This window comes from Ricinus communis, chromosome 1 (genome assembly GCF_019578655.1).
Source record: "Ricinus communis isolate WT05 ecotype wild-type chromosome 1, ASM1957865v1, whole genome shotgun sequence".
Lineage (NCBI taxonomy): Eukaryota > Viridiplantae > Streptophyta > Magnoliopsida > Malpighiales > Euphorbiaceae > Ricinus > Ricinus communis.
Genome location: NC_063256.1, coordinates 30,733,053 through 30,759,752, shown reverse-complemented (window position 1 = coordinate 30,759,752; position 26,700 = coordinate 30,733,053). Strand labels below are relative to the sequence as shown.

Below are 26,700 nucleotides of genomic sequence, written 5' to 3'. Positions count from 1 at the left end.
TAGTACATAGCCAATGTGCTCCTCTAAACCCTATAAAGCACTGACACGATATGCAGAAGTACTCGTAAAAGACGGTAAAGGGCATGTAAACGACGCGTTTTGCATGCATGGTGCTCCTAAAAGGATGGCCAAGACAGTAAATAATGGTGATAGGGTATACAGTTGAAAACATGCGTAAAGACTGAAATGGGAAAGCAATCGGACATGGTTTTCAAGAACACTTTGCACAGGGAGAGGTAAATCAATTTGCGACAATTGATTTGAGGACATTGTTCATAAGGTTATCAATTTATTATATTACAATAAATTAGTTGCACTGTTTATCTGATTCAAACTATATCGGCTTCTTAGACATAATTTTCTATCTATTTTCTTTTTCTTTTTCAACCTAGTATCTTAGTCCTAATAGGTATTACCTTCTATGATCTTCGAAGTACAATTCATATACTACTTCGGATTCTTATATGATGAACACTTGCAATTCATGTACTAATTTAGATTCTTATATGATTTACAGTTCATCGTGGAAGTCATCGTCATAATCATCATTGTCATACATAGTAGTATAAAATGTATTTTCATGATTGAGCATCTCATCAAGAGTTAAATAATTATCTCCATTATCATCAGCCTAAATGCAAAACAAGAAAAAAAAGGAAAAACCATCAGTTAGGTAGTTAAATATATGCTCCAAACTAAAATAACTAAAAGTTAATAGAAACTAAATTATCGGATTTAACAAATAATATATCTTGCTATTGGAATTTCTTTGTTTTAATTTTATTTTTCTAAAAATGGACTAAATAATTTAATTAAAATCTTAGAACTACAAAATTGAACAAAATTTGTTTTTGTTAAAGAAACAAGTGAAATAAACTTCCTGCATTAGAGAAATTGATCACTTGGAACTTTTGGTGTAGACTACGTAGTGCTCATCGTGAGAATAATAATGCCTTGCGCATGCGATCTCTTATTAAGTTTTTCCTTTTTTCTTTTGATAAAATATAATTTTAAGCCTTGCATGTTTTCATTTTTTTTTATTAAGGCTTAAAATTTTTATTTTATTTCATTGAGCTATTATATTTTTATTTTTATTTTAATTATGGACACAATAGTCCTTAATGAAATCAATAACAAAAGTATAAGAGTTTAATTAAATAAATAAAAAATTTGTTAAATATGTATAGAAGTCTTTAATTGAAATAAAAATAAAAATAAAATATCTCAATAAAATATTAAGTTATGTGTTTCTCTATACTACTTGCTTATTTTGTCTATTTGAAGAATAGAGTGAGCAAACAAAACTGATCAAACTAAACCGACCCAAAAATCGATAAAATTTAAATTGAAAATATCGATTAATTTTTGAGCTAGTCGGTTTTAGTTTAATATTTTTTCTCTTTTCAAAAAGTTCAGTTGAACAATAGTTTTTAATTTTTTTCCTAAAAAACTAACAATTAATTAAAATGGTTAAATTTTATTTTTTTTATTCTTATAATCTTTTATATCTACTATGTACAAGTTTTAATTTTTTATTTAATATTTTATCCAATTCTTAACAATATTTTTCACTAAATTGAATTTTTATGTGTATATAGAATTTTTTTCAAATATATAATTCTATATATAATTTTTAAAAGTAATTTTTAAATTTTCATCATTTAATCAAATATATATTCACCGAATCTAGTTTTTCTCTTTTTTTTTTCAAATTTATTTTACTTAACTATGAAATTGGTGATTAACCGACTGCTTTTCGGTAAATTCAAGTAATAGTTTTTATTTTATAAATCTATTTTTGGTTAAAAAATAGAAATTTAAATGAATATGATTAATCTTTCATGGTAGCGTGGTTTTTGATTAATCAAACTATGCTGACCCCTATATACTATAACTTACCTCCTGTATCAAATAGCTTGCATAATATTTAGCATAGGATAATTCTCCTGGCTTAAGGTAACAGAGGATGGGCAATAACTCCTTCACTTCCAAGAATCTAAAGATAACAATATCAAGTGTCAATAGTCAAATTGATTAGAAAATATTTTATGAAGAGAGAAAATGTTTAGAAGAGGCATACTCATCCTTGTTTGTATCAAGTTCTTCAAACTTTTCTTTTGCAGTTGCAAGATTACTTCTACTAGCTTCAAATTCTCCATAAATCTTGTAAATACTATAAACATGCATGGAGAACTCTGCAAAATTGAGTTTCCCATCTCCATCATCATCCATTAGCCTGCACATTTAAATGAGACATTTCATTCCACCCACTAGTTAATTAAGGAATTTTATTAGAAAAGGTAATTTTTAATCCACAACTTTGAAGAGCCATATTCCACCTCAAACCCAATCAGGAAAGAATAAGGTTCAATTAGGCCGGTGAAGTTTTCACTTCGTGTCCAAATAAATAAACCATTTTGACTTTTTCTTTAGGCTATTTTAACTCCATATTTAATATTTTTAAGCCATTTAAATCCTGTTTTTTTTGTGCGCGTATATGATTAGAGAAAGTTAGTACGTGAATAGGCTATTTAGCATTCTTTTATTTTTAAAATATTAAATAAAAATTAATAGATAGAAATAATTATTTAATAGCTAATGACAATATTTTTCTCTTAATAAAGTTTTATAAAAATCAACATCACAATCAATTATTATCAAACCATCATCATCGTCAACAACACCACCGTCTCCACTATTAACAATAGTAACATTCATCATCACTGCTAACAATATTAGCACCACCATTATCAATAATGAAAGGGATAAATACAAAAAAGCACATTGTGGTTTCACCAATGATAACTTAAAATATGTATTTTTTTTTATACAAAAAGAGATATGTAATTAAAAATTATGATAAAAAGAAGTATTTCACCATTAAAAATTATCAATTGATAAGAATTTAACCATTTTCATCCCGATCATCCGTCAATATCATATTTCTCGTATTTGATAATTTGAGTTTAGAGCTCAATAATTTAAAATATTATTTTTTGACCATTAAATCAATCTCATCAGATTGATGACTTTTAAACTGTGCTTTAACAGTAAAATAATAGAATTAGAAGTTGTTAAGCTCCAAACTCATATTATCAAACACACGCAACTTGATAATGATGGTTGATCGAAGAGAAGGTGGCTGAATCCTTATAAACCAACACTTTTTAACGGCGAGATACTTTATTATCACGATCTGTAGCCACATACCTATTTTTGTCTAAAAAATAACCACATATTCTAAGTTGTAAAACAGTGAAACCACATGATACTTTTTTATACTTATCATAATAAAAACCACCATAATTGTTAACATCATTGCTATTGTCAACAATAATAACCACACTACCAGTCCTATCAATAATAATAACCAATATCTCTTACAAGGATTTAGCCATCTTCATCTCGATCATCCGTCAATATCATATTTCTCGTATTTGATAATATGAGTTTAGAGTTGAATAACTTAAAATGTCATTGTTTGACCGTTAAATCAATCTCATCGAATCAATAACTTCTTAAATCATAAGCTAACGGTCAAATAATAGATTTAGAAGTTGTTAAGCTCCAAACTCATGTTATCAAACACATGCAACTTGATAATAATGGTTGATCGGAGATGAGGTGACTGAATCCTTATAAATCAAGACTTTTTAACAGTGAAATACCTTTTTTTTTGTCACAATCTGTAACCACATACCTTTTTTTATCTAAAAACAAAACACATATACCCTAAGTTGTAAAACAGTAAAATCACATGGTACATTTTTTGTACTTATCCCATAATAAGTACCACCATAATTTGTAATATCATTACCTATATCAACAATAATAACTACAACTATTGTTAATAACCACAATATCGCTCATATCAATAACAATAACCAATACCTCTTGCAACAAGTTCACTACTCATACGAAAATAACTAGCAGTAGTAATAACCAGTAATATCAATACAAACATTAGTAACAAGAACATCAACAACAAAAATGGCCCCAAATAAAATTAAAATTAAAACTATATGGTGTTGATGTTGTTTTTTTCTTATTATTGACACTAGTAAGGATGAAGACATCGCTTATGAAGGCCCCTATACCACAATATTATGCCACTTGGTGGTACTATTATTGCAACTATCACACAGATGTTCTTGTTCATGCTATTATATTTAATCAATAATTTTTTATTAGGAATTTGAAGGGAAAATTAGGGTTTTGAAAGCAAAGAATTAGAGATTAAAAGTGGTAAAATATAAAATAAGATTTGCAAGAGGCAATTATAGACAAAAGATCAAAGAACATAAAAATCAAAATCAAAATATATGAAACATAAATTCATAAAATAAGTAATTATTATTTATCATTTTAAAATGATCTTTTTATTTAATATTTATGTGTGCAAGCCATATGCCCCAAAAAAAGAGCTAAATTTGTTGATAGTGGAAAACCCTAAGGAAAGCTTAGGAAAATTTATATCATAAAAATGAATAGCACCTTATTAATAAGCTTTGGCTCATCAATATTGAATTATCTTAAGTATTGGGAGAGCTTATGTTCAAATCTTATTTGGAGTCTAATTTACTAAAAGGATTTTTAAAAAGTAGTTTTGATGGTAGAAGTAGAATTATTTATAGAAAGTTTTCAAATATCTTTTAAATACTTAAGAATATCTATTAAAAAGTCTTAAGGTCCAAAAATAAACGGGATAGGTTAGATGATGTTGTACAACTTAGTAAAAGACATTCAAATATGTCCAAATCAGAGGCATGATAAAGATAATAGTTTATAAATGGTAATTTGTATAGGATAATTTATTTATTATGATGAGTTGTTATCTTATATAGTAAGAGAAAGTTATTTTTAGTTATGGATTTGTATTTCATATAAATTGAATAAAATATAAAAAAAGAATAAAAAGAAGAAATTTAGAAAAAAATTTGATTTCTTTAAACTTATAAGCTTGTTGATTTTTTTTCCTAAGAAATTTTTTAATAGTTGAGAGATCTTTAAGATCTCTTTTAATGATGTCATCTTACAATTTAAATTGAAGTAACTTATAACTAGATCATCAACCTAGAAAGATGAAAACTTTGTATATATTAGAGTTCAAAGTTTAATGATTATTTTTGTATTCAATAATAGTTTAGGATAATATTAAAGTTTAAGGTCAGAGATAAATTGTAGGAAGAAGAAAAATGAGTTGCTTGTAAGTCAAATATCAATAATTATATGCCTAGTTACAGAATTCAGTAAAAAACTATCTATTGTTAAATTGAATAGGCATAATAATAGGAAATATAACTATGAACATATGGCCGAAATTATGTAAGCAAAGCAGTAGACGAGAAAAGTTTTGGACCAAGTTATTACTTCTTCTGGTTCAATTGTTACTTTTTCTCTCATAAGTTCCATACTTGTGATGTTATCTATGTTACTTAAGAATATTCAAGTGTGTCCAAATTGGAGGTAAAATAGAGGTTACAGTTCATAAGAAGCGATTTAATGTAGCAATGAGAAGCTACTTTTAACAATTAGCTTCTATATTATATAAAGTAATCGAAATACAATTAAAAGTATTTTTGTACTTTTTAAACTAATGAGATTATTGGGTTCTTTTAGTGATATTATAATACTCAAAGGATTATTGGGTTCTTTATTAATAAGCCTAATTTCTTTTATGTTAAATAAATCATAAATCTAGTATGATAACAACTTAGTATTCGGGTTAAGAGTTATAAGGGATTTTCATGCATTTGAATAATAGTATGAGACTTTCTTAAAGTTATACTAAATAAATAATATAAGGAACATATTATATGCTAGATATTTATATTGCCATTATATTGGTATCTTTTCAATTCACGAGTCAATGTGATTCTATTATCTCTCTTAATGGATGCTTCCAACCTATATTATTCATAGGTAATTAATCTTCTCGTATCTTTATTTCTCCTTCTCCTTTTCATTCTTAATATAAATCTTCTATTCACTCTCAACACCTACCTCCACCTTTACATATGGTTATAAAAGTCTAAAGCCAAATTTTCAAATAAAACACTTCTCAACACCTCTACTTCTACTTTGGCGAGCTCATTAGGCCCCCTCTATGAAACCTGCCTTATTCTCTTAGGCATAAAGATTTCCTGAATAGCAAAATACAATGTATAGAGAGTTTTAAGCCTTTTGCAATAACAACACCTTGTCTCTGATTCCTTATATCCCCACTTAAAATAATACCATTTGTAAATAGGTCTACCGAAATAATAAGAATCTTGATGGTTCCATTGCTTGCTACAAGGATTGCCTTATAACTAAAGGATTTCATCAACGTCCGTGTATTAATTTCAATCAAACATCTAACCTAGTTGTAAAACTTATCACTATTTATTTTGACTTAGTATAGTAGTATCTCGTGATTGGATTTTGAAACAATCATATGTTAATAATGTTTTTCACAGGGTACTCTCACTGAAACTATTTTTCTGCAATAAAAATAGAGATTCATTAATTCTTAGCTTCCCACTTAGGTTTGTAAGTGGCACAAAGCTATATATGGCCTTTGTTAAGCTCTTTGTGCCTAGTACATTGTGCTTCGATCCTTTCTTATGACTTAAGGATTTATTAACTCTAAATATTATGCATTTCTTTTTATCTTTGAAAATAATCATTATACTATTTACGTACTCATTTATATTGATGATATTATTGCCGTTGAGAGTCATGATGTGTCTATTAATGCCTTTGTCCACTCTGTTACTCTACACTTCACTTGAGATATCTTCACATTCTCATGTACTTTCTAAGTATGGAAGCTAATTAAACTAGTAATGTCTTATTCCTTTTCAATCGTGATCTTCTTATTATGACGAGCATGCATAAGGATTATGTAGTCAATATTTCAATGTCCTCCACTACAACACTAAAACTTGATGATGGCTCAGTAATCTCTCACTCATTACTAGCTAAAGAAAAACTCTAATCCTTTGAGGGCCATGCTAGTTCCAAATGAGCTTCCAATGAGGTGATTCCACATTCCCTTCTGCATGGAATAAATTGGAATAAGCGCTTTTGACAAAGAAGGAGCCAATATTGGAGAAAACCCAATAAATTTCATTATGATCATTACCAACCAATGGTGGTTTCACATACGCTATTCGAATAAAAATATGGTAAGAAAAAAAAAACTTGCAATAGAATCAATAGATCTTCAAAATGTTCATTTGAAAAATGAAAACCCTTCTTATTGGATGATCATTATACTTCCCAAAATTCAAAATTTTTGATTAACGGTTGAACAATATCACTATTTTTATTTAATAAGATACCAAAGTGGATGATTGACTCACTCCATAATAGAAATAATCGCATGAAATCTTTTGATAACACAGACCCCATCTGAGCTACCATCTAATATAATATAATCTTGGAGGTGGTCATCGATTCAATTTGCAGGACTAACTCCCATAGAATGCCATATCAAGGGTTTGTCATCAGTAACTCATAAATCACACCAAATCCTGATTGAGTTGCCATTACCAACTGCCATTTAGCCCCCATTAAAACTTTGGGCTAGATTCCACAAATTGCTTTCTAAAGATGAGAGCCATTTTTAACAAACAAAATATTAGGCAGCCTTTGCATTTGAATTCCATATTTTGAACACAATACTTGAACCAAAAGACTATCTTAGTTAGTGATAAGGCCCCATCCGAGCTTAACAATAAGTGAATCATTCGTAGGTTTCATTAACTTGAGACCTAGACCGCTTCTATTCTTAGGCTGAGACATGAAATGCTAATTAACCAAGCTTGTCTTATGAATTGTAGGGCTTCCTCCCTAGAGAAATTATCTAGCTTTCATTTCCATTTAGGATCCGAATTAGGCAGTCTAGTCATTTGCATTGCAAATATCAACACTACTTGTATCACTGCTTCTGTCAAAGTTAAACACCTAACAAAAGATAAGGCACTTGCATTGATAATTTACAATCCGCTTTATCAACTATAGCTTGATAAGTGAGTTTATTCACTCTGGTATGCAATAAAGGCACTCTAAGATAGTGATAAAGGCCTTTTGTGATAGTGAGACCCAATCTACTACTAATATCTTTCTTGGACCTAATTGCCACAAATTTTGAAAAATAAATACGAGTTTTAGCCTTGCTCACCTTCTCACTCGAGTAATTGCAGAAATGATCCATGACCGATGAAATAACTTGAGCTTGTTCCATAGTAGTTTTAATAAGAAGAAGTACGTCATTTGTAGAAAGAAGGTGCATAAGCCCTACTTCATTCCTACTAAGCTTAGTTGGCTTCCAAACCCCTTCTCTTCGAACCAATTCAATGCCTTGGGCCAGTCTCTCAATACACAAAATAAATAAATATGGGGACAACGGGTCCCCTTGTCTTACCCCACGGTTGGCTTAAACTACCTCACCATCTCACCATTCCAAGATAAATGCATGGTAGGTGAAGATATGTAATGCATAATGACTCTAATCATGTCCATCGATGAGCCACTTTAATTTGTGAAGACGTGGCTTTCATACCCACTTAGAGTGGCTTCGAAATATTCATTAGAGGTTTCCACATCAAGGATGGAGGAATCAAACATAACAATGGACCTGGGAATTGACGAAACGATGAAACAACAACTAAGTGTAGGGCTCAACCTCATGGAACCATGTGGAATGGAGGCCTCCTGTGTGGAACAGTAAAGCTAGTGCGCAGTTGCCCTGCAGAGCCGCACAGACCATGCGGCTACATAAGACAACCGAGGAGTAGGGTTGCAGAACTGCATAGCACCCCCTTACGGTTCTACAAGCCGTTACGCTACCCAAACTTTAATTTTTGAGAAAAATGTGTATCATCTCACATTAGAAATGTGTCAACCCTTAGACGAATTTCTAGGCCATAAAAGGTAGCCTTAGGAGGTTTAAACGACACCAAAAATTTCTAAAGCACAATTGTATCATCTAAGCACAAGCAATTCGACGATTTCAAGAGAAAACCGAGCTTGTATTTTAGTTAGAATTTTTTCTCGTGTAAGCCCAATAAACTTATATTTTGAGAATTTAGAAAGAGTATATGCTCCGCACTTGCCAATGAATTTTGGATATTATGCAATTGAAAACCTAGTTTCTTTAAAGTATAACTTTAGAGAGTATTATCACATTCTTTTATTTATTTTAAATGTTTTAATAATGGAGAGGGGCATGTAATTCCCTTTTTTCTGCCTAAAAAGGTACATAATATAATTCTAACAAAGTATTTTGTAATTTACTTCTCTTTTTAACAAAGTATGCATTTTTTATGCTTGTTTGTCTTAGTATGTGAATTAGCATGTTTAGATTGCTTTTTCTTTCTTTATTTGATTTATTTTAGCTAGTTATTATGTCATTCATCCTTAAGTTCCTCATTTAACATGCTATATAGTTAAATATACTTTTCTATTTATATTATAACATGTAAATATGCCATGTAGTTTAATATACTCTTAGGTTTGCATTATAGTATATTATCATATCATTTATATCAAAATGCCATTTAGATAGCATTTAGATCTATTCTTATTTTATTGTAGCCATTTAGTTTATATGTCATTTGAGTTGCATTTAGTCTAATTTTACATTTGAATAAAATATGTTCATTTAGATCCAATCTATGTCATGTTAGGATGTATGTTTAACATTTATATTCAACCTATGAGGTTGATTTGTTTTATGTGATTTTGGTGTGTATTTATAAATGTGTTTATTACACAATATTACGATGCTTCTTTTGTTTTGTTTTATTTTTATCGTGCTTTTTTTTATTATCATAATCTTGTCTCTTTTGTTTTATGTTGTTCATTTATATATGTTGCACTTCTCTCTTTATGATTGACTTGAGTCCCTTTTAAGGATGTATGGCTATTCTAGGATCCTAAACAATTAAGCTAGAAATAACCTTTCAAAAGCTTTATTTTATATTTTAATCTCATTCATGCAAAATGTACATTTTATTCCAAATATCAATGAAATTGCAATTTCGGCAATTCTATTTTTTTTTTCAAAATTCTAAACCTAGCTCCCAAACCATCCTCGGTTCTGATGCTGGTTATTTATCCAAGGGGTAATAATTAAATAGAGTTAAAATTAGTTTTTCCTTCTTTTTCCTTAAACTATAAGGTGGTGACTCTAAACTAAAACAAATTGATCTCTATGCCAAGGTATGAGATGGTAGATCATCTCCTTGGTGAGGTTGCAACCTAAAAATGAGCATTTTAAATTTTAAATTCAGGCGGCACTGAGGAGACGTCTCATAAGCACCAATCCAACATACAATATGCTTTTTCCAAATCCATCTTAATGTCCATAAAACCCTTCTTTCCCTTATTCTTTCTCATTATATCCATAATTGCATAGGATACACAATGTTATCAACATTTTTCCTACCATGAATTAAACTTGTTTGGTTAAGGCTAATTAACTTTGGAGGAATACCTTTCAGTCTATTGACCATGATCTTAGTGATTTCTTTATGCATCACCGTACATAAGTTAAGATGAAGTTTCATATAGTCAGGACTCTCTATTTTAGGAATTAACACAAGGAGTGTTTTATTTAGCTCATTAAGGTTTTACTACCCTTGGAAAACAACTTTTATAATAAAGGACATTTGATGGAGAAGCCCCTAGCGCAAAATCCCTCAAAGAGGGAAATGTGGGGCTATGAGGGTCTGGTCTCTTAACGTCTTCTTTTTTCTTTAGGGAGTATAGGCCATCAATAAGTGGCCAAGGTTTAAGTAGGGAGGAGGCGGCATCCGCTAGTTATTAGAATGGGTGTACATGGGTTACAGGAGAGAGAAAAGGTGCAGAAGTTCTTATAAATCTCAAGGAATAAGGCAAAATTTTAAAAAACACTTTCCATCTCTTGCTTTCATAGAAAAAAAAAGAATTTAGGAGATGAAATCCTAAGCACACCGATGTTTTAACTTGTTTTATTGGCTTTGGAAAAATAAGTTATGAAGCTCATCTATACTTGGAGTTTTCAATGGGCTCATATAAAAGGACTTGCCTAATCTTAATATCATAATCTCAATATCATCAACATGCTTCATCAACAAGTAGATCTCATCAGCATGTAAAGGCACAAGACAACCCCTCAAAGGATAGACTAGTTTTGGATGCCCATCATTTGAATAAAGCTTCTTAAAAAAATCAATAGCATGTTCTTTCATATTATCTTGACCATAAATTTAATCACCTTCATGATTCTTTAGAGCCGTAATTTTGTTCTTCTTGCGACTTTACATGGTTTTCCTATGAAAGCACTTCGTGTTGCATTCACCACAACTCACCTAATTCTTTTCTTGCTTTTTAAAACCAAATCAAATCTTCATGCAATAATAACTCCTCAAGCTATTTTTTAGTTTAACTTCTAACTCACAAAGGTTCCTAGATTCATGGCACTTTAATGCTCTTTGAACAACTACAAATCTCGCTATAATGCAATTTTAAAAATATTGTCATACACCCCATATTCCATCTTCTAGTTATAATAACAAAATTCTTTGGAGCTCTTATATAGTATGTGCCATTCATCCATGCATTATTAACCAAGTCTTTAAAAGTTTCATGCTTTAGCCAATAAGTAAGGAATTTAAATGGCTTCTCACTACCCTACCATTTTTTCGACCATCAAACTTCACAAGGATCAGACGATGATCCAATTGTATCTTAGGGAGATGAAAAACTAAAGCTTATACGGGGGACACAAACCAATTCTCATTACAAACTGCTCTATCCAAGCTTTCTTATACTTTTCCGCTTAACCACTTATACTTAGGTCCTTTAAATTTTAGATCACACATTTTGTTTATAGTCATCTAGTTATTAAAGACACTGCAAACACTAGAACTTTTACTCAAACCTCCCTTCTTGTCTGACGCATGGGTGATGGCATTGAAATCACCATCAACCATCCAAAGGCTTTTAACAAGCTTAACAATTCTATACAACTCATTCCAAAGAGTTCTACAAATAGAAGCAACTGAACTGTCGTACACCACCATTATATTAGACTTTTTTCCTTTCTTTTTCCTCAACCCCGAAATAGATAAATTATTTATGACTTTAAAACTTCAATCTCGAAATCATCCTTTTATAGTAACTAAATACCACCTAAAAACCCAATTGCCTCCACACGGTTGGATCACTCAAAAGCACTTCCTTCAATAAACAAACATGCCTTTTTCACCACTAATCCTTGGTTCAAGTAACGCCACTAAACTATGATTATAAATCTGAATGAATTTTTTGAAGGCCCTTTGAAAGCCAAGTGAAGAGGCCATTTAAGAATTCCAAAAATGATTTTAAAATCCATAAAGAAACTTAAAATAAAGAGCAGGACACAAACCCTTATGAAATACTTAATTATCGATAAGTTGGACTTAAGCATTATCTTCCATCTTATCCTCTTTAGTCATATTAGTTTCATCATCCTTATCAAATTCAGACTCACAATCCTCATCAGCATCAACAACATAGTCTTCGTCATCTAGCTCATCATTCTACAAGCCCTCATAATTTATTCTACCAATATCAGGAGGTTTCTCCTTAAGAATAATATTCTTATTAGGAAGGGCATTACCCATGGACACCAAGATAGAAGGTCTTCTAGGCTTGGAACTAGAGTTTGAGGAACTTGGACCACTAGAACTAAAATTAACAATGGCATGCTTGAGCGGTTCAAGTACATGCATAGGTATGGCATGACGACTGTTTATGTGTGACAATGTAAGCTTTTATGTTTAGTGGCTAGGTTGTGCATGAGTTTGCATGTTGGTAGGATTCTTGGTAACATGTTTTCTAGGATGTCAATGTATGGGGATTTCTGTTTAGATTGTCTAGGTTTTTGCTTATTTTGGGAATAGTGGGGATTGATATGATTTTCATGGAAATGTGAATTATTCTTAGGAAAGATATTTGGGTTAACATTCTTATCATCATTATCTTTAATCATGTCAAGAATATTAAATCTCGATCCCCTTCCTTCTTTTTTGTTCCCATATTCTTGCATCTTAGTCCTTTCAGCAAATCCTTGATTTTAACATGGACTTCCCTTTCTTGTTGTTATCATCCATGGTCCAAACTTAGGGTTTGTCTCCTTGGACACCACCCTTGTTGGAGTTTCCACAACCTGGCCATTAAGTCCATCCTCAACCATCGGCTCAGTTCCTTTAAAAGTCTTATTCTCTCCTTTTTGCTTCATGAAGGCTTCAATAACGTGCCCATATTTTTCACAATTAAAACATATCCTCGATAGGCTGTCATAATCAATGTTTTGAACCCTACCATCCAGTTTAATGCGAGATACCAAATGCTTTTCAAGGTTTCCATTGGTATCTAAGCAAATTTTCCTCTTGTAGCCATTTTAAATTTATAATAAATACATAGCACCTTACCCAATAACTCGCCTAATAATCTCAAGACCTTCTTATCATAGTAGTGCAATGGCATCCTAGGGAGTCTGATCCATATTGTTATTATTTTTATTTTTGTATATGAACCAAAAGAGGGAGTTCAGGCTTGCATTATCAAATAATGACCTAATATAATCCAAGAACCCTGAATTATGGCATAGAGGACATCACCTTCAGACTTAAATTTGGTAAAATAATAATCATTCTCAAGATCTATTATGTCGAAGTCACTAATCATCCTCCATAACGATTCTAATCTACTGTTCAGGGATTTGTATCCTATTGTGCACCCAAGTAATTTCACCACTGTTGCATTCTATAATGATTTGGCCAATTGGGAGTGGACTCTCTTGAAAAAGGTAATTGAAGGAGAGTCTCCGTCTTTATCGATTTTCAAAATCCTCCGCACCATTCTCATTTTCCATAGAGGCACCTATTACCTTTTCTTTTTCTGAATTCAAAAGCTTTTCTTTAAAGGACATGGTTGGAGTAGAATCCCTTCCACCTTCATCTTCTCTAAATCTTGCTTTCTTGGTTCATTGATCATCTTCCACTAACGGGGGAGGAGTTTTCTCCAAATTGCCTTCACTCTTCAGCCCATAAACACTCATTGAGAGATTAGTTTGTTTTGCTCTACTTTACTTTCAACCTTATTTAAAAGTTGGTATTTATTGTTAAAATTCTTTGTTTTCAACTTAATAATATCTTTTGGTACTTTATTTTCTTTGGTTTCCTTGCCAAAAAGGAAAATCAATTTAAAATACTCTATAATTAAATTCCAAACTTGGGACAGCAATAGATTTATGAGAAAATAATAGCTACCTCTACTAGGTTAGCAAAAAAGGGTAAATATATAAAGTTGGCATCTATTTTTAAGGTTCTTTGTTTTCAACTTAATAATATTTTTTGGTACTTTATTTTCTTTGGACTCCTTGCCAAAAAGGAAAATCAATTTGAAATACCCTATAACTAGATCCCAAACTTAGGACAACAATAGATGTATGAGAAGATAATAGCTACTTCTACTAGGTTAGCGAAAAAAAGGTACATACATATAAAAAATATTATTGAATTAATCCTAAATTATTGGCTTGGGAAGCACATTAATTTTTTAACTACCAAGTCACATGAAATTCTAACTTGAGAACTAGCCTATATGTAGAATGTTATCATTTTCTAAACAATTATATTGTTTGAATATATATATCGTACCTGATTTTTTCTCTCAACATCCATCTTTGAATTTTGTCGTTGTTGGTGTCTTCTGGATGCAAGAAACTATACAAATATAAAATTTCTAATTATTAAATTGTAGGAGTAGAAAATAATAATAATAATAATAATAATAATAATAATACTTACTCATTAAACTCATCATAATCGAGAAACCCATTCTGATCAATATCTGCATTTTTAAATTGCAACATCCACCATCCAGCTTCACCATGCGCAGTTGAATTTTCATCTATTTTACATTCATTATAGTTACTTAATTTCTATCCAAGAAATTTTGAAGGCAACCAAAAGGAGAATAAATATACTTTAGGGTTATTTTCTTTCTTCTTTTTCTTTAGATTTTAACCTCATATAAATTTAAAGCATTGGCTTGTAAATATTAAGCATTAAAATTCTTGAGAACTTACAAATTTATGTTATTTTTGTTTAAATATTCATTATCTGTTAATTTATTAAAAAAATTATAACATGCCAAAATCACACTAAAAAATGTTTTGGCATGCTATATAAAAATATATTATTTTAAATTCGAGTATACTTTTTACTATCTCATTGTATTATTAAAAAAATAATTAAGTTAATAAAAATTTAAAATTAAAAACAAAAGGTGATAATATATTTAGTCACAATACTAATTTCAAGCAAAAGGACCAACTAAAAGGAATGAAAGAATACCTATATCTTCCTTGGAAAACTGAGGTAGATATTCAGAAAAATTAATCATTCCATCTCCATCCTTATCGTGTAATTCCATTTCTTTATCTGTTCTATAAGTTAAACGCTCAATAGCTTGTTCTTTATTCCATTGTTGTAGCTCCTCAAAACTAACCTTTCCATCCTTTGATGCATTGTTTAATAATGGGAATATAAACATCAATCTAAGTGTCATGTTTAACGTCCCATTCTCACTTAAATATTCATATGCATTCTCGGTCTCAACAACGATGTTAGAGTTCCTTTCTTCCGAACCAATAGGATTACCTTTTTTAATCAATCCTTTTGCCTCAGCCGCTCTTTGAATTTTCACTACTAAAGGATCGAATGTTGGAATCGGAAAGGTGTAGCCTAGACGACGATTTAGACCGAAAATGCTAGGACTATTATGTTTGTTGATTCGAGAAGTGATTATGAGAATGACAAAAGCGGTGGCTAGAACGAGAAAAGCCACCACCTTTGCCATTTTTCGAGCACCAAAGAAAGAAAGAAAAAGTTTTATTCAATGAGAGAGAACTAATAGAGGAAAGATTATATAAACTGATGGTGATTTCTCCTCTTTTCTTTATAAGGCTCATTAGCTTGGTGGAGGAAAAAACAGTTGTTAATTGTTAGCTATGTAAGGTAAATAAAGTTTTTAGCTTTATTAAATTTATTGGTAGGCATTGCACACAACTATTTGGTTTTTTGCCCTAGAAAATCTTTAAAGAAAAAAGATGTTAAAATTTGGATACTTAATAGGAAAATTTATTTTATATCTTTTTTAATCAGATTTTGGAATCTTTGTAAGTTGGCTACAATAATAAGAACACATTAATTAAGATCATTAATACTCATTAATAATGTTAAAGTTCATAGAAACATTTAATAAAATAAAAATGTTTGGACGAAGTTAAAGAATTATAAAGAGAAAGGTGCTACTTTTTTTCTTTTGTTTTTATATTTATTCAATTAGAAATAAAGTATTCTATTTTTCTATTTAGTTATGCGCGTTGATCTCCATATTTATAAATTATATTTTAATAGTTTCCATATAGACATAAGTACATATCAAAAAACATTAAAAAGTTGAAAATCTATCACCCATAAACACTAGCTCAAACAAGGAGAAATTAAAGTATAAAAAAAATTCTCAACTTACAACAAATATTTGTAAGATATATTTGCATAAATATAGGGTTAGTTTTAATCATAATCCTTGAAGAATTAATTATTATTATATAAAAATCACACCTATTAATTTGTTGTTCAATTCAATTTTTATTATTTTATTCTATACATCATGCAAATATACAATCGAAAAATTAAATCTTTTGGCTCGAAATAAAAATAATAATAACAATATTAATAATAATAATAATGATAATAAATGAAAAATATTTCTTGTATACGAAGCTTTCTACTATGCAAGGATCAAATGAAAGTATTGGACTTGTAACATTATTTCCTCATTTAAAAAAAAATGCTAACTCCAAAATATGGAAGAAATGTTACAATAAAGAGAAGGAACTACAAAATTGAAAGTAAATTAATTAGTAATAGGAATACAAGAATATTATAAGAACAAATTGGTGATAAGAATAATGATTTACTATATCTGTCATTCTTGTTATAACTACTCTTGTTCATAGTTATCCTTATCTTATACTTATTATATACTTGTATTTATACTCTCTTTCTACATCAATACAATACACTAAAGTTATTCTTGTCTTTAATGTTTTCATGGTATCAGAGCCATAAGTGGCGTAATAGCCCAGGCCTGAACCTTCAATACCAATAATGTCGACTTTTGAAAACCAAAATACTGCAATTCAACCCACAACCTCCTTTTTATTCACACCCACACTACAAAACATTGCACATCAGCTTCATATTAAGTTGAACTCTACCGACTATCTACTTTGGCCAACACAACTACACCCTTTGCTTCATAGCTAAGACTTGGCAAAACATGTTGATGGAAGCACCGATCCCCCTCCAAAAAAAGTGAATGATCAACCCAACCCAACTTGGCTAGTTTTGCCAAGCTTGTATTAAGCAAAATAATTGGCTCCATGTTTGAAACTTACGTATCATAAATCATTAGTTCATTAGCTACTCGTGTTGCTTGGAAAAAATTGGAGAACACACATGTTGCCACTTCAAAGGATCAAGTCTGCAGCCTTAAGCTATATTTTTATAAATTAGAAAAAACAAAGTGAGTCCATCTCCAACGAGCTAAGGTGATTTTTGATAAGTTGGCAGTCTTGAGACATTCTGTTCCCAATGAAGCTTTGGTCTAAGTAATTATAAACAATTTAAGACCATCTTATTGCCCATTGAACTGATTCGTTGAAAACAGAAGTAAAAATGCCACTTTTAATGAGCTTTTTGGCCTTCTTTTGAATGAATAGCAAAGTTTTAATGCTGAATCATCAAGGATATTGCAATTCCTACTGCCCATCTCGCACAATCCTTGATTAATGTTACAAGTTGTTCTATGCCTCCTTCTTCTTGAGGCCAAGATGGATGTAATAGAGGCCGAGGATATCAGTCTCCTCACTACGGCATCAGAATTCTAGCTATCACCCATCATACAATGCCAGTAGTCATGTTGCTCCTCCGTCCTATTCAGGTGATATTATTTGTCACACTTGCAATGGCTATGGTCACTTTTTGTCAGCCCACTAGCTACTCTGAACAGTACCCTCACACACTTAAACCAACCAGTCATTTGGCTACTCCATCATCTCTAAACCAACAACCACGTATATTAGATACAAGGGCCAACCATCATATTACTTCAAATATGGAAAATTTGATAATCAATTTAGATTATAATGGCTCTAATGATGTTTCTCTCACTAATGGTAAAAGCCTCCTAATTTGTAATATTGGTTCTTCTAATGTTATTTCCTCTAGCTCTACTTCTTTCAAATTAGATAATATCTTACATGTTCATGATGCTTGTGTTAATTTATTATCTATCTCCTCTTTTGCTACAATTAACCAAGTTTCTCTTAATTTGTTTCATGATCATTATGAAATAAAGGATATCTCCATAAGAGATTTGCTGCATTCAAGCCTGAATGACAATGGATTATACTCTATTCTTCTTTCACCACTAAAGGCATCCATTCATGCACATTTGTGTTCTCCTCCTATTTGGCATGCGCGCTTGGAACATGCTTCAAATTGCATAATCAAACAAGCACTTCACCTCTAACATATCAATTATTAAAATTCATTTCCAAGTCATCTTTGTCATGCTTGTAGTGCTAGCAAAATTCATCGATTACCTTTTTCAACTTAAATCATCAAGTTGAAGATCCTCTAAATTTAATTTCTTTGGATCTTTGGGGTCCTACACCTTCTTTATCTCTTGATAATAATAAGTATTATGTCATCTTTTTTATCATTTCAAAAAGTATACTTAGATTTATAGGCATTGAATGCTTTCATTAGATTTAGACATATTATAGAAAAGTTTTTTTAATCATTCAATTAAAAGTTTTCAGGTAGATTAGAGTGGTGAGTTTCAAGTTTTAACCAAATATCTTAATGATTATGGAATAACACAATAAAGTTCCTATCCTAATACTCCATAACAAAATGGATGTACCGAGAGAAAACTTTCAACGCATTATAGAAACAGACTTAGCACTAATGCAACATTCATATGCTCCATCCGAATTTTGGCAACATGCATTTTACACTGTTCTCTACCTTATTGATCAATTGCCAACTCGAAACCTCAAAATTAAAAGTCCATATGAATGCTTGTTCAAGATTGTCCCAATTATCATAATCTTAAAAGTTTTGGTTGCTTATGTTATCCATGGCTTTGTCCAAATGCTAAAAATAATTTTTTTCCATTTCTATTCCTTGCATATTTCTTGGTTATAGCAAAATACATAAAGGGCATATTTGTTTTGATTCCAAATCTTAGAAATTGTATATCTCACGCCATGTGATTTTTGATGAACAAGATTTTCCATTTTCTAAGCAAGTTGATATTAAAACAAAGATTCCTATATCCAATATACCATTCATGATTCTTGTTCCCTCTACCATTCACAACAAACTGCCACCAATAACCTATCCTAATAAAACTTAACTATATCCAACTCTATCACCAACACCTATCCTTCTATAATTGTCCATACAGAACCAAATGTTAACTCTTCCTCATCCGTACAAGATCAACGTCATCATATTCCCTATTCTTCCAATATCACATCTTCAATATCTCTTCCACTTGTTATTGATCTTACATCATATTCTAACAACCCAATACCTTTTTAACCAGCCAAAACTCACCTCATGATCACTCGATCCCAAACTAATTCATTAAGACCTCACACTTTCTTTCACAAATCAATACTAAGTTGTTACATACAAGCCAAAAAAATCCTAAGTGGCGACAAGAAATGAAAGAGGAATATGATGCATTAATGGCAAATCAAACATGGTCCCTCGTTCCACCTTCATCAATAAAAAATATAATTGGAAATAAGTGGGTGTATCACATCAAACATAATCTAGATGGATCGGTTAATCATTATAAAGCACACCTTGTTGCTAAAGGTTTTCATGAAAGGCCATGTATTGATTATACTCACACTTTTAGCCCTTTGGTTAAACCCACAACAATCTGACTCTGTTTATCTCTTGCATATTCTAAAGGCTAGGACATCCATCAATTAGATTTTTCCAACGCGTTTCTTCATGGCCATTTGAAGGAGAATGTTTACAACAATTGATCAGTTTTGTTGATCCCTTTCACCCGAATTTTATTTGCAAACTTCAACATTCTCTCTACAACCTTAAATAGGCTTCTAGAAAATGGTTCGAGTGCCTTTAAGACTATCTTCTCTCTTAAGGATTCATGGCCTCCAAAACAGAGTTGTCTATATTATATTATGTTAGAGGTATTGCCATTGTAAACTATGCAGTCTATGTTGATGACATTATCTTAACAAGCAATGATACTTCATTTACACATTATGTAATTACTAACACAAAATCTTGTTTTGCTCTTATACACTTATGTCGATTACATTATCTTTTAGGAATAGAGGCTCGTTAGACCAAGTCAGGCTTATTACTTACTCAAACCAAATACAATTGAGATTTGTTGTCCAAGGTAAATATGGAAGGTGTAAATAGTGCTTCAACTTCGTCATCTCCAATCGTCAAGCTATCCCATTCTGATGGTCATTCATTATTTGAAGCCACCCTTTATCGAAGTGTGGTAGGTGGACATTAATACTCGTCACTAACCCATCCTAATATTTGCTTTGTCGTAAATAAAGCTTCACAGTTTATGCATGCTAGACGAGACAATCATTGGACTGTTATCAAAAGAATTTTAAGATATCTCAAGTCCACCGTGGATTTAGGGTTGCTTATCACTAAATCTCCTTGCAATTCTATTATATCTTACAACGGTGCTGATTGAGTAAGCTGTATTGATGATAAAAATTGACTTTGGGTTTTGCAATTTATATTGGATAGAAATAGTTAGGAATCTAATAAGCAACGCACAGTGTCACGCTATTCCAATATAAAATCTCATTTTGCTCTCAAACATGTAGGTTGATTACATTATTTTTTTAAAATAGAGGCTCATTGGACCAAGTTAAGCTTGTTACCTACACAAACTAAATACATTCGAGATTTGTTATCCACGGTACACATGGAAGGTGTAAATAATGTTTTAACTCCATTATCTTTGACGTTACCCTTTATCGAAGTGTGGTAAGTGGACTCCAATACTTGTCACACCCATCTGATATTTGCTTTGTCGTAAATAAAGCTTCACAGTTTATGCATGCTCCACGAGATAATCACTGGACTATTGTCAAGAGAATTTTAATATATCTCAAGTACACTATGTATTCAGGGTTGCTTATCACTAAATCTCCTTGCAATTCTATTACAGCTTATAGCGATTTTGATCAGGCAAGCTGTGTTTATGATGGGAAATATTAACGTTGGATTTTGCAATTTATATCAGATCAAACTTGATCAGTTGGGGATTCAAGAAGCAACACGTAGTGTCACGCTCTTCCATAGAAGCTTAATACATGGCATTAGCATCTAATGTCAACGAGCTTTATTAGTTCTGTTCTTTCTTTAACGAGATTGGTGGCACATTTGCAACAACACCAACATTCTATTGTGACAACCTCAGGCAATCTATCTCACTACAATTCCCATATTTCATTCCCATTCCAAGCATGTAGAAATTTACTTCTACTTTGTTAGAGAAAAGGTGGCAGCAATGGAACTTCGGGTCTGCTATCTCTCTTCTGCTGACCAAATTGCTCATTCACTAACAGAGCCTATTTCTAAACCAGTTTTCCAACAGTTGAGACACAAGTTGACTGTGTGCCCCCTCCATCAACTTAAGGATGACTGATGAGGTTAATGATTACCACATCTGTCATTTTTTTATTACTACTTTTGTTCGTAGTTATCCTTATCTTATACCTATTATGTACTTGTATTTATACTCTTTATACATCAATATAATACAATGAAGTCATTCTCTTCTTCTACATTTTCAATTGGAACTATAATTCAATTCACTCTGTGGGAAAAGGATAAGAAAACAAAGCCTTTATATTTAATCTTATTAGGAAGGCTCTAAGCAAATCTTCTCTTAAATAATGAGCTATGAATATAACCTAACAGGGTATAAGATTCCTTACAAGAGATGCAGTTCTACATAATAAGGATATTTATTTATAGAATATAAGTATCTGCCCCTTTCTATATATCTCATTATAAATATGATAAACTATCACTAAGATCAGTGTATGATAGATAAGCAGAGGTGAGACTACGACTCAAAATTACGGGAGGTAAAATTAAAGATGTCACATTATATTACTTCAAATTATGCAACTTTTCTAAAATAAAGATGACCTTTTGCTAGTTGTCAAAGGAGCAAATTATGAAGTTCATATTAGTATCAATCTATAACTTTCATGTTAGCCATAATATGGCTTCACTTTTGTGGTTTAGGAGACTCCAACTTGGAACCTTCCTAGTTCTACTATCTAATTGGATATAATTAAGTAATTGTTGTGGTTACCTTAGTTATCATTATGAAAAACTATTTATAATTTTTTTTATTAGTAAAACATGTGGGTCTCAAAGTCTCTATTGCATAAAGCATACTTCTTCTCCTTTGTGAAAGGCTAATCCTGAGTGGGAATACTCTAAAAGAAATAGAAGAGTAATTCAGATTCAAAATATAACCTTGAAGCATTACAATTCTAGTTGCATGTGTGAAGCGTAATTAAAAATCCTTAAATCACGTTTAATTCATAGAATGGAATGTGTATGGAGCATAATAGTAATTTTTATAGAATAGAATAACTAATTTTACATAATTTTTATTCCACCTTTTGATTCATGGGATTGAATTAACTATTTTTAAATAAAATTATAATTGAATAGTATATATAGTAATATATGTTATGGTGATGGTGATAGTAGTAGTGGTGGGTGGTGGGTGAAAATATCGTTGGTGGTGGATAATAAAAGATAATAACAAGTGAATTTAATATAGGAAACTAGTGTAAAATATTTTAGTTTTTAAAATACGAAATACTTATTCTTCAATTATTATCTTCTATTCAAATTTCATATTGGAAATAGCTATTCCACATGGAATAACTATTTTATTCCTTTAATTATTTCATGAACCAAATACAGGCCAACTATTAAATACCTAAGGTTTTCTAGCCATCATTTTTAAAGTTTGTACTATCATTTCAAGAGCTAAACTTGGGCTGAACCTTCAATAGACCAAAAGCAATGCACACAAGTCATATAAAGTTATCATATCAATCTAATAATTATAGTATATTTTTATATATTCAATTGTTCATCGAATTTTAAAAACGACCTTTAAAAACTCAAATCTAATTTGTAACTATTATTTGACCAATATAGATTAGAGATTGTTAGAGAATTATACGTAGCTTATTTCCACTTAACCTAAGAGTTAAAGTTTCTAGAGAAATACCATATAATGCATAGAAAATATAAAAATAATATTTATGCTAACTTCAGCTTACCCTTACTAGGCTACTCTCACTAAGCAACTATTGGGCCCATACGACACCTTTATTGAGGAATTAATGTCTAACATCTAATATATCTTTATAATTCCTTAATTTGAACAAAGACATTATGATGCTCATCAACATCGACACTTTGATAACTCAATTATCTACACTTTGGGTACAAAGCATAAAGTCTGATGGTTTGAAGGACGGGATAAGAACAACAATGTTGATATTGAAGCATATTAGGAATCTGAGAGTTATAATGACAATAAAGGATATAGCTCGGGAGATAACTCACGAAATAAATAGTTTTGCATTAAATTGTACTCTACTTTGGATATTTGTGCCATGAAAGTCATACATTCCTGCACTTTCATGTAAACAATAACTAGATCTTTTCTTTTTATGTCTTGATTTTTTCCTGAGCTATGGTGAGCGATAGTGGGTTTTAGGCCGAGCCCCAAATGACTTGCGACCTTTTCACTGTGTCGAGAAATTGCTCTTTCTACTAGGCTTCTTTCGAAATGAGCCAATCAGTTTAAGGACCAAGAAGACTACAATGATTATGTGACCATAAAAAAAGTGGAGTTGCCACCCGAAATATTGGGACAAAGAGGAGAGTGTGGATGACTGCTTTGGATCCTTGTAGAAAGCCTAAGATTCCCCCTCACCAACATCAGAGATTATGGGTTCGGAGTTAGGTACAATAGGGAAGGTTGTGAAGCTCTTGTTAGCACCAAATTTTTTCAAATCAAAAATTTTATAAGCCCGATGATGAGATATTTTATTTGGTAGGATGCTCTTGAATGAATAATGTGTGTTAAACATATGGAAACAACCTCGATGATTGACCCTAAAGCCTTGGAACCCAAAAAACCATACTTTAGCAAAGCTGCCAGGCTAAGCTAGCGCTACCTCAAGCTAAACTATGATAAGAGATCAAGTGCGCTTTGCCATTAAAGATCTGTTGTCTCACCTCTATGATAAGTTGGCTCCCTAGCCTATCAAGAATCTTGAGGATTTGAGGGATTGTGCTACTAATGTTGAAGAGCCTGAGCTAAAAAATAACTCCTACAGAAGGAGCAGTACAAATAGTCCTGGCCCAACAGAAGTGAATGCCCTGGACATGACCTTTAGTATAACCAGTCAGCCGTGAAAGTTCGCTAAGTTCTCGGGGCCCTTATCTCAAATCATTGTTAAGCTAGAAGAACTTTAACTACCGAATTCACCTTTTATAAGACCAGAGGTGACTCAAATGGGCAGTAACCAAAATACCTTATGTAAATATCATCAGCTGCCTAGCCACGATACTTACAGTTTCTATGCTCTAAGAAATAAGGTTCAGATGCTCATCGATGAGGCAAAGATTGCTAATCCCGAATGAAGATCACCATGTTTTATTTTTCCTATTGACTCCGATAGACAATAGTTTCAACATCATGCATTAGACAATCAGTCTTGTTTATTTGTACAGATGTTTTACATATTATTAATTAAGCATTTTCATGACTATTTTATTTGCATATTATGATTCTGTGTCATATTATTCATTTGATTCAAGCGTGACTGAGGTCGCATTTGTAGCCTGCTTAAAATTCCGGGGAAAGAGTAAGAATAGAAAAAGAAAAAAAATAAGGAATAAAGAGACAATATTATTTTGCATGAATCCTTAAAAGACATACCTAGTATAAGCCTCAACCTATGCCTTCACCAAACTAGTTGAGCCAAAAATGGGCATAAGCCTAAGAAAATGAGAAAATATAGAAGATAATATGGCTATGATCCTTGAAAAAGAAAACCCGATGCAAACACAATAGAAAACTAGGTTCATCAACTCAAAAACCTTTCCTTGGGACCATAATAAGGCTAATAGACTATACAAGGGTGTGAGTTCACCAAGCCAAAGCAAGGCAACATGCAATCCAAAAAAGAATTGAAATAAAAAGAAAAATCAAAATAAAGAGAAACGCCCGCTAGGCTAAATTCCTTATTTATGTATCTTTGTCTTTAATTTTATTGTTTAACGGCCTATTTTCTATAAATGCCACAATTGTATTTCTACAAGCATCCATTACAGCATGTGAGGTCCTCTTAAGTTTAGCCATCTTTTTTAAGCCTAACCATTGTTTAATTTATTTAGCCTACTTCAATATTCAATTATGTACAAAGGCCTATTTAGTCTTAGCCCAAATTACAACTTATGCATTTAATTTCTAGCCTTTAAAACCTAAATGGACTACTTTTTATACTAAAGCCCAAATAAATAATTCTCATTCTAGTGAGACCCATTTAATTAATTAGAGCATGACAAAACCCATTAAGTCTATATGAATTTTAATTTAAGCCTATTTTACCATTCTTTAGTTTAATGGACTACAATTTCATGTTAAGGTCCAATTCTAAGCCTAAAGTCTATGTGTCCAGTTTTGATTAAACATTTATGCAATAGATATTTGGTATCCATCAAAATAATACAAAGATTAAAGTGCATGAAATTAAATCTAGCTGTTATAGTCCTCATACAATTAATAAGCTTAATAAAAATGATTAATCTAGGTCAAAATTGGTGAAAATTAGCAAAAGGCTCGAAAATCTATGAATTAAGGTAATTTGGGAGGAACAACATATTGATGACATCACAAAGCCGATCGGTTCTAAGACTTGGTAACGGTCGTTTGGCATCTTTTCTTCGATCCTCTCGCCGACAATTTCACATGCACAAGAAAACTCAACAATATGAAGTAAAAATCATAAAAGAACAATTTAAATTAAGCTAGAAAACATTAAATAATACAAACCCTAGAAAGCAAAAAATAACAGAAGGTAAATAAAACTTCACATGCAGATTCTAGATTTTAATCATATAACCCTAAAAATTTGATACGGTCTCATAATAAAAAAATATTTGGCCTTAATTATTCCAATCATCAGACATAATACTCGACATGTTCATATTATCATATTCAAAATCCAGCATTATAAAAGTATGTTGATACATAAAAATCCTAAATATAATTATGTAAATCATGTAAAACATCCAAAAATCAACCTAATCATGTTTCTTAAAAGTATAAAACTAAAAGACCAGTAAAAAAGAGGGAAATGCTGGAATTTTGGGAGCCCTCAAGTTGTCACTATAGATTGATAATATGCGAGTCTCTAGAGATGATGAGGCGGTTGAATTGAAGATCGGATGAGAATTCACTGTTGTCTAAGATTGA

At 31.3% G+C, this 26,700-nt stretch overlaps 1 protein-coding gene across 1 annotated transcript; it reads right to left on the bottom strand.

Moving 5' to 3' along the window:
• Positions 1–278: 278 nt before the first annotated feature.
• On the bottom strand, positions 279–15,900 carry LOC8275055 (reticulocalbin-2). Its single transcript, XM_002526208.3, has 6 exons — positions 15,375–15,900; positions 14,826–14,928; positions 14,676–14,741; positions 2,081–2,236; positions 1,900–1,996; positions 279–631 (listed from the first exon to the last, which is right to left on the bottom strand). Exons 1-6 carry the CDS (start codon positions 15,877–15,879, stop codon positions 512–514), a joined length of 1,047 nt encoding a protein of 348 aa, XP_002526254.2. The 5' UTR covers positions 15,880–15,900; the 3' UTR covers positions 279–511.
• Between the last annotated feature and the right edge of the window lie 10,800 nt (positions 15,901–26,700).